The sequence below is a fragment of the Ovis aries genome, chromosome 2, assembly GCF_016772045.2.
Source record: "Ovis aries strain OAR_USU_Benz2616 breed Rambouillet chromosome 2, ARS-UI_Ramb_v3.0, whole genome shotgun sequence".
Lineage (NCBI taxonomy): Eukaryota > Metazoa > Chordata > Mammalia > Artiodactyla > Bovidae > Ovis > Ovis aries.
The window spans coordinates 136,645,500-136,659,956 of NC_056055.1; the positions used below are offsets into that span (position 1 = coordinate 136,645,500).

Consider the following 14,457-nt stretch of genomic DNA (forward strand, 5'->3'; position numbering starts at 1 on the left):
TAATGTCACTATTTCCCATCACTTTTGCTTGTAAATGCAGGTATTAAACAATAAGAGTTATACAACTGAGTTGTTGGATTGATGGTTAGGTCACAACTTTCCACACAGGTAAAGTTGTTTCCCATAACCTAGATTTTGTGGTGGTGTTGGTGGTTTAGTTGCTAAATTGTGTCCAACTCCTTGTGACCCCATGGACTGTAACCTGCCAGGCTCCTCTATCCATGGGATTCTTTAATGCTGCCCAAACCAACCCCAGGCCCCAAGGACCGTTTTAGAGCAGGGCAGTTACTCTGGGAATATATGCTTGTACTTGATGACTGGTTTCTATTAAAAGAGAACCACCCCCAACACTGGCAATTCCCCAGAATCAGATTTCTACAGAGCACTGAGAATTCTACGCAGGGCAAAGAACAGTTGATATTCAGAGCTGGTGAATGTTGAATTGAAACTCAGAATGTACTGAAAATAACATTTATTCGTTTGACATATAGTACGTTTGTTGCCACCAGGCTTCTTTGATTTGTAAAAATATGTAGGATTTCCCAAACCAGATTCCACAATGCCTGTCCTAAACTGCAGTCAGCTTCCTCCCACCCATACCATTCACCTCTTTACCCCCAACTGCTTACAGCTTTCTTGCTACAAGGATGGTATTTACTGTCTTGCTCTAACAAGGATGATAGTAATTTTAAATTTCTCTGACTTTTAGCTTGTGATGTTATCATCCTGTTCTGTGTCTGTTTTCTTTTAGATTTTAGAGTTCTGACATCCCAAGAGGACTTTACAGACCTTTGTTTTCCCCTCTTGGCTCCTCCTTTGGCAAAATGTAGAAAATAATATTTGATTGCAGTCCCTGGGAGCTTTGGGAAAGAAATAACCACAAATCTCCTAAGCAGTTTAGATTTCTGGTTTCTGATGAGTCTCATGGAATGATATGTGGTATTATGATCAACATTAAGTCCAATAACCTTTTTTATTGCCTAAAAATGACAAGCCAAGTCAATTCAGCTCTGACTAAGACAAAAACCCAAATGACTTACTGAAATAAATACTAACCGGCTGTGTGGAGATTGGGTAAGGCAAGTGAGGCACTTGCCTTGGGTACAAAATTTAAGGACGCATGAAAAAAGCACCACCTGAGTAATCAAAATAAATGATATTTTAATGCAATATTTTTTAAAGAGAAAATTAATGCAAAAAATACATGATGAACAAAATATTAATATAAGATTTTTAAATAAAGACAGGATCAGTAACTGTCTTGCCAAGCCATACTGGAGCCTTAGACAAAAGGAAAAACCAGTAATACTGATCCTGTCTTTCTCCAGAATCTCGATTTTTTTGTTTATCACAATTTTTTGCATTAATTTTCATTTATTTAAATATTGCACTAGAATATTATTTAAATATTGCACTAGAATATTATTAATCTTGATTATTGAGCTTTTCAATTCCCCCTTAAATTTTGCACCCAAGATGACCGCCCTATTTAAGCTAAGTTTTTCTGCATTTAAGTTCACCCTAGTCCAGGCCCTGCTAATCAGAAAAGCAGCAGCTAGGGTAATACAATGGAATATTCCCTTCTCTAAAGATGTTAATTCAGGGGAATAAAATATATATAGTTATGTTTTAAGTCCAGTTACTTAATGGACAACCAACATCCACAATTTTGGCCTTGTTTTGGCTATAGGCTCTCTTAGAAGGTATTTTCTAAACCCCCGGAAGGGAAACATCGTCTTTCGTTAATTCTGTGTGAAGGCAGCACATTATCAAAATCCATTACATTAAAAAAAAAAATACTAAGAAAAGTTCAACTAGTTCAGTTCGTCAAAAGTTTCTCCTTCCTCGGAAGTTTCCTCTGGGCCTTTCTCTGTTGGTCTTGGCAGGGGAGGGCCTGAGGGGTTTCTTGCGGTACTCCACCTTTGTCCACCCCCCTTCGCTGACTTTGCTCTCCTCCTCACTGGCTCGTGAGTCCGTGTCAGTGCACAAAGGCATCCCTGGGATGGTTCTGGGTTGATGGGAGGCATCTGGGCTTCTCTTGAACTCAGGTGACTGGTGAGCATTGAGTGCTGACTGAGAAACCCTGTAGAATTTTCCAGAATATCTTTCTCTTGAAGGAGTGGAGTGCTGACTTTTCCCACTGTGTCTTCCTCTCGGAGAAGAATTGAGTGAGTGACTAGCTCGATCGTATTTGTTCCTGCTTCTACCAGAGTATCGCCCCCTCTCTAAAGAGCTGTCAGTATTAACACTGGAAAAGCCGCTATCCCTGGAGTTCAGATGCAGAGAAGAGAAGTTTTTGGTCAGTCCGTACTGAGTAGGAGAGGAGCTTCTGGACTGGTTTATAGGTGTAATCTGTTGATACTTAATGGGCACCTGGGTCCGCCTCACCGCAGCTGCATAGGAGTCCTGGTCATTGAAATAGGGGAAGAATTGGGACGCCAGGATGGGGTTGCTCTGGGAGCGCTGTAGGGAACTGTTGGATGCCATCTGTCGCATCCTCAGAGTATCCAGCCACTGGCAATCAGCGCCTGTGGAAGAAATGGAAATGGGCATCTTTGAAGCCACAGTAAAGCTGCATGCCTAATTCATAAGCCTGTCTCACAAAATTTCAAACCTCTCTGGGAAGCTCCGTTACCATTCATAATTCTAGGCTAGATATCAAAACATTTCCTTTATTATAAATATTTATTAAAAAAAAAAAAAGGGCATTTATACTTACCAAATGTATGCTATATGCTGGCACTGTTCCAAAGGCTTTTCTTACAGTATATCACTTAACTTCCCTGACATCTTCTTAGAAACCATGCTCAGTCACTCAGTCATGTCTGACTCTTTGTGACCCCATGGACTGTGTGGGGCCTGCCAAACTCCCCAGTCCATATGATGCTCCAGGCAAGAATACTGGAAGCAGGTTGCCATTTCCTCCTCCAAGGGATCTTCCCCACCCAGGGATCCAACTTGCATCTCCTGTGGCTCCTGCATTGGCAGGCGGATTCTTTACCTCTGGGCCATCTTCTCAGGTCAATACTAATAATATCATTCTATAACGGAGGAGACTGACGCTTGAGAGGTGAAGTCACCAGACCCACGGTCACTCAGCTAATACTCCTGCATCTAAATTCTATCTTCTTCCCAACTTAGCCATGTTATCACTTCTAGAAATTACTGTTTAAGTGTCATTGGATGGCAGGGGCATGTTTAGTCAACAAAAGGCTTTTACTAACCAGCACTTCTAAATCCTCAAGAACACTAAATGCAGATAAAAGAGATTGGGTTCTAACGGTTGAGACAGCTAGAGATTGGAAGAAAGACAGTTTATATCTCCAGAGGAGAGATTCCCAAGGTTCAGGAAAAAGAAATACTTTCTGCCTGAAAAATGAAGATTTGTGGCAAACAGGAGGAAGTTACAGTAAAAGAAAATGCTTAATTAACAGCCACTCAGTAAACTATATACTTCAGTGAATAAGCAAGTGCCATCCCACCTTGGATCTTCTCTGTCTTCCCTAGGGCCTGCATTGCCCACATCCCGAGTTCCCTGGCATCCTCCCTGAGCTCTGCTTGTGCCAGCGGGACTCTGGAGAGGAACAGAATGTGCCCACTCCCTCTGCCAGCACCGATGCCTCGCGCCTCTCAGGCAAGGGGTGCATCCAGACACAGGTAACCTCCTGTGTTCAGGCTCACAGGCTTCAGCCAACCATCACATGCTTCTTTCTCTTCGCTTGGACCTCCTCGAAATCTTAGCTTCCAACAGAACGCCAATTTTGTTCAGTGTCCAACCCCCTACACGGAGCTATGTGCCCTGGGGAAGCCGATCACATCCAGCTCTAAGGCAGACTTTGATTAGTCCAAGCCAGACATATAATGCCATGGTTAAGAATGAACAAGGTGCTTAGCTCTGGCCAAAGCAACCTGAAAGGCAGTCTGCAAAGGGGCCTCTAAGTAAGTCTTTCTCCCTCCCAAGCATGAGAACAGGAAAGGGATTGACCTCTTATTTCCTGTGGGCGTTACCATATCTTTATACGATGACTGTGAATGTGAGAGGAGCTAGGCCGAGGACCAAGGCAACCTGTTAAGGATGGCAGAGTAGAAACCAGGCAAGGCTCATTTCTCATCCTTAACATGGTTGAGTGCCTTATCTTACTGTACTTGGAGCCTGGCCTACCCTGGACTTCTTGTGATGGAAGATGGTAAATTTTAGTATCATTAAAACCCATGGTTTAAGAACTTTAGAATGAGAAAGAAAAATAACCCAATCAACCATGCTGACAAAGCAAGGCATGTCTAGCATGCTGTCAAAGAATTTGTTGCTGGGTTTAGAATACTGCCCAGGATCCTGGGGCCCCTGGCCAGTGGGCATTTAAAACACCTGGTGTGCTTGGTAAGCCGGTCTGCACCGTGGAGGACACAGAATTTGGTCTCTCGTAACTCATTGACAGTAGCCATCAGGGCACTTTGTTGCCATGTCACCAAAAATCTTCTGTTATGCCTTCTCAGGGATATTTTCTTTTCTTTTCTTTTTTTTTTTTAAAGAGTTTATATCTATTACAATGTAGGAAGTGAGGGATTTAAAGTGCTGTGTTGGTTGGATAATGGAAGGACACACAGTTGAACCCTGATTAATTGTTGTTGTTTAATTGCTAAGTCGAGTCTGACTCTTTTGCGACCCCATGGTCCATAGCCCCAGGCTCCTCTGTTCACGGGATTTCCTAGGCAAGAACACTGGAGTGGGTTGCCATCTTCTCCATCAAAGGTATTTTCTTATTGGGAAAAAGAGGCATTGGTCAGAAAACATGTGTTTTTGGTTTGTTGGGAACGTATGTTTCTCATGGCAAAAGGTGATTTGCACAGGGGTTTATGTATCCATCTCCCGAGTGTTTGTTAGCCTGAGTCTGGGTTGTATTAGAGTTTCTGGGTGTGCAAATGTGAAGGTCAGAACTTTTCCCCTGAAGCTAGCAAATAACAACCAGTTCATCAACAAGGCAGCCTGTCTTACTCTACTGCTGCTGCTAAGTCGCTTCAGTCGTGTCCGACTCTGTTCAACCTCATAGACGGTAGCCCACCAGGCTCCCCCGTCCCTGGGATTCTCCAGACAAGAACACTGGAGTGGGTTGCCATTTCCTTCTCCAATGCATGAAAGTGAAAAGTGAAGGTGAAGTTGCTCAGTTGTGTCCGATTCTTCACGACCCCATGAACTGCAGCCTACCAGGTTCCTCTATCCATGGGATTTCCAGGCAAGAGTACTGGAGTGGGGTGCCATTGCCTTCTCCGGTCTTACTCTAAGTCATGTCTAAATGGCTTCTTTATAGCATCTGTAATTATTATCACCCCTACCCAGCATAGGCATTTCATGTTTCTCTTTCTCTGTCCTCCTTTCCTTTCTTCCTCCCTCACTTTTATCCCCGCCCCACCCCCAGCCCTCTCTCTTGCTTGCCCTGCCATTCTTTTGCTTTGATGGATCTGTGGTGTTAAGGACTCAAGAGGTTGCCCCAGTGACAGCAGTGACTTCATAGGAATGTGTGCTGGACATGGAAGATAATTCTTATCTTTATCTACAATCTTGGAAACTAAATATATATGTGTATAAATATACATACATATTTTTCAATAGGACATAATCATTAATTTTTATCTTTTCTGATAGTTACTTGAATATGGAACTTTATTATAATATGTTCTTATTTCCAAGCCCATAATTTCTACTTTCCATATAATCTGTGTATAAAGCCAATATTCTAAAAATAGGAGGAAGTATGATATAAGAGGACTTCCCCAGTGGCTCAGTGGTAAAGAATCTGCCTGTAATGCAGGACCTGCAGGAGACACAGGTTCAATCCCTGGGTCAAGAAGATCCCCTGGAGGAGGGCATGGCAACCCACTCCAGTACTCTTGCCTGGAGAATCGCGTGGACAGAGCAGCCTGTTGGGCTGTGTAGTCCATAAGGTTGCAAAGAATCAGGCACAACTGAATCACCTTAGCACGCATGCATGCATGATATTAGAAATCTCTATGGGCAGAACTTCCCTGGTGGTCCAGTGGCTAAGACTCTGCTCCCATTGCAGGGTGCTCAGGTCTTCTCCTGGTGGGGAAGCTAGATCTCACGTGTTGCAACTAGAGTTCAAACGCCTGAACTAAAAGATCCCTCATGCTGCAACTAAGATCCAATACAGCTAAATAAGTAAATAAGGATTCCCTAACCCAGTGGTTAGGATTCTACTCTTCCACTGTAGGGGACCTAGGTTCGATCCCTGGTTGGGGAACTAAGATCCTTCAAGCTGCACACACAGCAAAAAAAAAAAAAAAAAAAGAAATCTATATAAACTTACAGACTGGTCCTAATTCCTGATGTGAGACTTTTGACATTTCCACCTGGGACCCTGTCTAGAGCACAGCTAACTTACTTGAGTCAGATCTGCTTCTGGGGGTGCCCTCTGAGTTGGGGAATAACGTCTGAATGGCAAGCTGGACGGCCTTCACTTCATCTTGAGGTTTTGTTCTACTCCATTGAATCGAATGGATGTGTTTAGTGCTTTTTGGAGTTCTAACATCACTCTGTGGAAAAAAAAAAATAGGGAGAGAAACCCACAATCAGATATATGCATGCTTATAAAACAGGAAAGAAAATCAGGTTATCATTATCTGTTCAAGGTAACTCTTTAGAACACTGTCATAATGCACGAGGTAAAATATTTGCACTGTTTGCCTCAATATGGTAATATGATTAAAATAAAAAAATTTAACCACTTTATTCCTTAGTGGACTACAGTAGTTTAAAACGGTGGTTGTCTTCTCTAAGAATTTGTTGGTAAATCTCAACTTACCTCTTTGTTTAATGAGTAATGAAAAACAATGTCTTTCATTTATAGTAGTTGAAAACAGATATTTTGCTGAATAAATAAAATCTGACCACTATTTTGCTCAGGACTGCCTGCGGTCATCTGGGTAACTGGGTAAGTATGGGTAGGTTGGTAGGCCCAGTTACCTCTTCATCACCAGGTGCCACAAATCAGACTAGATTGAAGAACCTCTTAGGATTTGATAAGGTTATGAAAATACATATTTTTTAAAAAGCTCTGAAGTAACTGTTACCAACATAATTATCACATCCTCCCGGAGTCTAAGCAGGAGAGAAGGAGGAGGCAGGGGAGAGAGAAAGAGAAGAGAAGAATTTGGTGAGGCGTGTCTCCAGAGCTAAGGCAGGCAGAGATGAAAACTGGCTGTTATTACTGTCCACTTACTAAAGAGAGGGCTTTTTCTTGGTACTGGGGTCTGGCCAACAGGCTCTAGATTCCCAGGTTCCCAGTTCCTCAAGACCAGTCGACTTCTTTTATTTAGGTCTGTGTCCTGCAAGCCACGCTTTGACAATTAAGGCTATTTCTCAGGTGCCTCATTCCTATAGGCAGTGTACCCTGGCTTGGGAGGATAAATCATTGCTGTCATCCTAACTGGCTTCCAATATCGGGTCATCCTGAATAAGTGGACTGGCCAGGCTTTGGACTTCTCGTGTTAAAATGCTAATCCGTGGCAGCTCAGAAGACCATCCCTACGCAGCAGCATATGGAGTCCATTCGAGGCTGACTTCCCTCCTCTTGCTGTTGGGAAGGGAATGGCTAGAACAGCCAAGGAAGGCTGGAAACTATTCACACTCAGAGGAACTTGGTGACCCCACGGATTCTCACTAACCCCCCAAACCTTGGGATTACCCTTCATTTCTCTGAGCCGGTTTTCCCTAGTTGCCATATGAAGCCAGTGGTCCTTATCTTTGAGTATTTGCACAAGGTTACTGAAATAACACAGGTGTAAGTTCCTCTTACAGTGTCTAGGTCATGGTAAATCCTTGCTAAATGTTTCTTAGATGAATAAGGGAGTGAATGAATGAAAGGCATGTCCTACTGAGGGTAGCTGCATACTAACTACATGCATACTAACCATGTCTCCATATGTGCCAAGACTGCTGTAACTATTTCCCTCCATTCCATTCCCAGGTAGAGAAAACTAGGGTTTCTCTACCTTGTGAAGCAGATTGTTCCACCACCATGAAGATGTTGCTCTTTTCAAAAGCATAATTAGATCATTTAAAGCAACAGAATACTTAGAACAGCCACCATGGTGTTTACAGTGAGTCCAAACTCCTCACCTCGGCCCCAGGAGGCACTATGCTCGGTCCCGCCCACCTCTCTAGCCTTGTCATGTCCTCTGTGCTTCAGACTTGTACTTGCCCTTCCTCTGCTGTTCCCTGCTGCCTCACACTGAGAAGAGGGGTCTTCCCTGACCACTGAATCTAATGCCCCGAGTCTCACTATTTTCTAATGCCCCAAGTCTCACTATTTTGTGATTCTCACTTAGCACTCTGACATTACTAATTAATTATCTATCACCCTCCACTGGAGTATATATAAACCTTGAGAGAGTATAGATTTAGATTTAGTCCACCCTAATCACAGAATGATAGCATCACCTATTCAATGGACGTGAATTTGAGCAAACTCTGTGAGACAGTAGAGGACAGAGGAGCCTGGTGTGCTGCAGTCCATGGGGTCACAAAGAGTCAGACATGACTTAGTGACTAAACAAACAAATCACAGAATGGTACCTGTTGGTAGGTACTTGCTAAATATATGAATTTTAGTTTTAATAGCACCTATTTCTAAAATATTTGTTTTTCTAAAACAAACATTGTTTTTCTAAAACAAATATATTGTTTCTCTAAACCAATATTTCTAAAATATTTGTTTGTACATCTTTCAATTTTTTTCATATATTAAATATATGGAATCTGGTTTTGATGGTAGTAATAGAAGTTGTACCCTGTCCTTGTGAAGACTCACTCACTGATCTACCCTCACCGTTAAACTCGAAGCACCAAGAAGGCAGAGCTTTGTTTGGGACCCGAAGCATAGGCTTTCTTCATTACTCATTTATCTTAATGTAGTGGGGAATGACCCACCCACCCCCAGTTTCACTGCGCCCACAATGTTGCTGGGTATCCTGATACAACCAGAAAGCAGAGTGGCTATGAAACCTCTAAACCAGCCACTGCCTGCACTCATTGTTCCATATCCCTAGTATGTCACACACGCATCCATTTGTATTCAGAAGGTGCTCAATGATTAACTGATTAATGAATTACTCCTTCAATCTCTAGGTAAGCACCCTGTTCTCATTCCTTTCATTACTTTGTTAGAATAATTATATTGATCTCCCTATATTCATGTTGGTTAAATAGCTTCTCTTCCAATAAACGCTAAACACCCTGAGGCAGCAAATAAAAACCCCTTTGGAGAAACTGATGGTGAAGCCAACGGCCTTGCCCCCTCTCCCCTACCCTTTACCCAGGCTTACCTCATATGTGACAGTGCATTCTACAGTCTGATTTTCCATTATTCCTACAATCCACTTCTCCATTACAAATGGGGGCTGAAAAACAGAAGTTAGAAAGGTGTAGTGCTATAGTACGGGCTTTCCTGATGGCGCAGCAGTAAAGCAGCAGCCTGCAATGCAGGAGACACAGGTTCAATCCCTGGGTCGGGAAGATCCCCTGGAGAAGGAAATGGATACTCACTCCAGTCTTCTTGCCTAGGAAATCTCATGGACAGAGGAGCCTGGCGGGCTACAATCCATGGGATCACAGAGGTCAGACATTGAGACTAAACAGCAACAACAACTGCTTTAATACAGCCTGCCCTGCTACAGCGTAGGTTTCTTGGAGGCCAGTCATGCTGTACACAGTTGGTAAGTAGGGTGTGATGTCAGGCTATCATGGACGCCATGATGTCAGATTATTAGAAAAGCCCTGTTGGTTCCCATGTGATTACTCACAACATGCTAATGTCTGATCTTTGGGGGTTTGGTTTTCATAAGACATCCTTGTATATGTTTGTAAACAGCTAATCTTGTCTCCCACAATCTTCTCTTTTCTCATGCATCTCTCAGTTGTATCATTAGATCATTAACTCATGATTGTATCTGGAAGACTTCTCAGAAAGCTTTTTCACAATTAAGAAAAATCCTTAACAATCTAAGAAGACCCTAAAGTGCTTTTTCTGAGTGCAGGCAGTGGCTGGTTTAGAGGTTTCATAACCACTCTGCTTTCTGGTTATATCAGGATACCCAGCAACATTGTGGGCGCAGTGAAACTGGGGGTGGGTGGGTCATTCCCCACTACATTGAGATAAATGAGTAATGAAGAAAGCCTATGCTTTGGGTCCTATTTTAAGTGAGATGAAAGTGGTCTTTATTAGAGGTGAATCTCCATACTTTCTTCCCACCCCCCAGCCTGTCATTCCAGATTTAAGGTTGCAAATGACTGGCTGACCATGAGATGGGTACAAAGCAAATTTGGTAGAGATTTAACTGAGATTTTTTTTTTTTTTTAAGATGAGAAAACAAAGAGAAGTTTATTAGCATTTATACCTCATGTATACACGGGAAATACCCAGGGAAAAATGAGTAATTCAAAGAATTCAGGATTCAATGCCATGTTTATAGAGGAAAGGGAAGAGGGAGACATAGGCCCCTTGGAGGAGAGAAACTGATTTTTAGGAAAGACTATGGGCCCTTAGAGGAACAGATGGGAGGCAAGAGTTAGTGACAAAATTTGTCTAGGTGTGGAGCCAAATTCTAGTCTCTCCTGGGACAAGAATCAACCTTGGTATTTTTTTCTTTCCTTAATTAGGATTTTTTATTGTTTCCATTGATGCTGAAAAGTCCTACAGATTTTGAATGGTCCAGCCCAGTCCTATTTTTCCCCATAAGCCTTGTTAATGTTGGTGCATGATTTTGCAGAAGATACAGTTCCCCTGGAATGCATATATAGCCTTAGAGCAGAAACACCTATGTTAGTTTTATAACTCCACCCTGTTATTTTTGCTCTGAGTGACTTCCTTCCGTTAGCAGGCAGTGACTTGCTTCTCAGTGACAGTGAAGCCACAAACAACCGGCGGCAACCAGAGACAGCACAGGTGGGGAGGAAAGAGAAAGTATGTGTGTGTCCAGGCTCCCAGACACCAAAACATAGTCTGTCCCAACGGAATAAGGGAAAGGTGAAAGCAGATCATAACCTTTACAGATAACTAACATAACTTTTAGTACACAGGGGCAATCCAACAAAGAATATCAAGTCAATCTACCTGCATATGCTTGTAAATTAAAAGTGAAAGTGTTAGTTGCTCAGTCATGTTTGACTCCTTTGCCACTCCATGGACTATAGCCCGCCAGGTCCTCTGTCCATGGAATTCTCCAGGCAAGAATACTGGAGTGGGTTGCCATTTCCTTCTCCAGGGGATCTTCCCAACCCGGGGATTGAACCCTGGTCTCCTTCATTGCAGGCGGATTCTTTACACTTGGGTGGTTAGCAATCTCGTGCCTGGGAAGGGAACACATTTGCAAGTCTAATGCTGGGGATTTGAAGGCTCTTTTCACTTCCCTCTTTTTGTCTGCACCCTGGCTTGTTGCTGCCAGCCTCATTTTCTTCCCTAAAACCAAATACGCAATCAATCGTGTAGTAGAGTTCATGCCTTCTGTGACGTTTAGGGTAACTGTCCTGTTGACATCGTGGTTATTTACCTGAGTGGTTGACCTTCTACAATTGAAGTCTTATATGTATGTTTTCAGTATGATTATTTTGAAGAGAAGCTAAGCATTTCTCTAAGTCTGTCTTTAGCGTTTTAATGGGTGTGCTTCTACTATTGACCTCACAGTAGTAAGATACTGTCCGGTCACTCCAGGAATTCACAGGGGTGAATTCAAGGAAACCATGAAGACTGCAATATGTGCCTTTTGAATAATCTCATCCCAGTACTTCCAGAAATTCAAGAAATCTTTCTCCTGACAAGTTTTTTAAAGTTTAACATGACCCAAAAATTCAAGGTAAATATTTTCATCATTAGCATTTTCTTTTCTTTCATAAATGACAGAATATGCCTAAAGAAATGTAGAAGAAAGTTAAAAAAAAAATTAAACGACACTTTTCTGTAGTACTTTTTGGTTCACACAGCATAAGTGGAATTTTAACAAAAAACTATTATGATCTCAATCTGCTAAATAAAATGTGCCTTTCAACAGCCAGCTTGAAGCTGAGCTGGTATGAACATCATGAGCACAAAAGCATACCACTGGGGTATTTTAATGTCTTTGTTTGATATCTGTGAATTCAAAAAAGCTTTTAAGCCGTAAATAGAACCCTACCTTTGTCATCTTTAAAATCTCTGCATCAGGTAGGTTAGTGTTGAAAGTCACATCTTTGATGTAGGTTATTGCAATTTCATCCCCATCCATCTCCATATACATTTTCCACTTACAGTCCTGGAATTAAAAGAAAAATTATAGAATTTGAGAAAGTAAAGCAGTTTTTTAAAAAAATCTCAATGTTTTATAACACATGAAGTATTCTCAATGAAGTATTATTGGAATTTTTTCCCCCTTATCAGTAAAAGAATGTGAAATTAGATCTCATTCTATACATAAATAACCCCCAGGCGGGGCAGTCTTGAGACGCCATTTACCTCTTCTAAGTGTTCTATAATAGGAGTTGCAAACTCCACACCTTAAAGGGGCCAGGCAGATAAAAATGAGTAAGGCAGGCAGCTAAGAGCCTTAAATTGTAACCTTTCAAAATAGACCCATTTAATTTACATGCTAAACATTGTAGGGATATTTCCCCACTGACACAAAGCAATGTGGTCTTCCCACTATTTTGAAATATAAGACTCTCTTGATCTACCTTTCACTTTCCCAGTATTAATAATGACACAGATTCAAGAAATAGCTTCATTTCTTCTTAACAGGAAATGTGAGGCTATATGGCAATGGATAATTAGCCCAACCATTGGGTTAGGCATTAGGGGAAGGGTTCGACTCTCTGGGGATCTAAAGGGTAACTGCCCTAAAGGGGCAGCCACCGCTCATCTTCTGTTGATTTTTCCCATGTGGGAATATGAGCCTAGTCTTGACAGGTCCTTAAACGTTTCATAAAAAGTTGGATATCTGATTCTTATAAGAAACCTCTTGGTTTTTAAAATATTAGTACATTAATTAAATTTTCAGTAAAACGATGATGTAATGAAAAAGTGCTCTACAGCATTAATCACCAGGGGAATGTAAATTAAAATCATAATGAAATCCCACTATACATTTACCAGGTGGCTAAGACTGAGAACATCAAATGTTGGTTGTGAGTTGGAGCTATTGGATTGTTGGTGGGAGTGTAAATGGTAAAAATCACTGTTGGAAAAGTTTTGGCAATTTATTACATAACTAACCATATATGTACTCTATGACTCACAAATTCTACTCCAAGTATTTACCCAAGTGAAATGAAAAAAGACTTGTATGGTATTCTTCTGAGCAGCTGTATCATAATAGCTAAAGAAAACTGGAAACAGGCCAAGTGTTGATCAACAGGAGAATGGATGGACTGTGATATTTTCATAGAGTGGGATATTACTTAGCAATACAAAGGAATGAATTATTGATACATGCAACAACATGGATAAATCACAAAAGCATTACAGTGAGTGAAATCTTGTATAAGAAAAAGAACAAACTGGGGCTTCCCTGGTAGCTCAGAGGTTAAAGCGTCTGCCTCTAATGCAGAAGACCCGGGTTCAGTCCCTGGGTTGGGAAGATCCCCTGGAGAAGGAAATGGCAATCCACTCCAGTATTCTTGCTTGGAGAATCTCATGGACGGAGAAGCCTAGTAGGTTACAGTCCACGGGGTCGCAAAGAGTCAGACACGACTGAGCGACTTCACCTTAACTTAAGGCTTCAATTTACATGAATTTCTAGAATAGACAAAACCAACCTACAGTGGAAAATATTCAGAAAAGTGGTTGCTTTCTGCAGATGGCAGTTGACTTGGAAGACACATGAGGGGAGTGTCCAAGGATGCTAATGCTCTACTGATAGGAGTTTGGATTATATTGTTGCTTAGTCATTAAGTTGTGACTGACTCTTTGCGACCCCCTGGACTGTAGCCCACCAGGCTCCTCTGTCCATGGGATTCTCCAGGGAAGAATACTGGAGTGGGTTGCCATTTCCTTCTCCAGGGGATCTTCATGACCCAGGCTTAGAAACTGCATCTCCTGCATTGGCAGGTGAATTCTTTACCACTGAGCCACCAGGGAAGCTGAGCTGGGTTATAAAGGTGTATGCATTTGTTAAAACTTAAGTGTGTATACTTAACATGTGTGCCTTAGGAGAAAATATACTGATATCTACATGTTACTTTAAAATGCATCAAAAAATAAGGATTGATAGATGGCAAAGGATAGAGAGATGTAACAAAACAAGTAGAATAAAATGCTTCTGTTTTCATCTAGGAGGTGAGTATGCAAGAATTTCTATACCATTTTTTCAACTTTGCTTTTAGAAAAATGCAGCAATAAAAATGTTGGGGGACAAACACTATGTATGCAATTAAAAGGAAAAAGAAATTCATGTCTGTGCACCAAATTTGACCCC

At 41.7% G+C, this 14,457-nt stretch overlaps 1 protein-coding gene across 4 annotated transcripts in view; it reads right to left on the reverse strand.

Annotated features, from left to right (window-relative positions):
- Positions 1-457: 457 nt before the first annotated feature.
- Positions 458-14,457, reverse strand: part of MAP3K20 (mitogen-activated protein kinase kinase kinase 20) — a 169,668-nt gene continuing 155,668 nt past the window's right edge. For all 4 annotated transcript variants that reach the window (XM_060411103.1, XM_042243712.2, XM_027964845.3 and 1 more), the window contains 4 exons: positions 12,184-12,300; positions 9,340-9,414; positions 6,399-6,549; positions 458-2,528 (listed from right to left, as the gene is read on the reverse strand). In XM_060411103.1, coding sequence (XP_060267086.1) covers positions 1,828-2,528; positions 6,399-6,549; positions 9,340-9,414; positions 12,184-12,300 — 1,044 coding nt within the window. In that variant the 3' untranslated portion in view covers positions 458-1,827. The remainder of the gene's footprint in view (positions 2,529-6,398; positions 6,550-9,339; positions 9,415-12,183; positions 12,301-14,457) is intronic.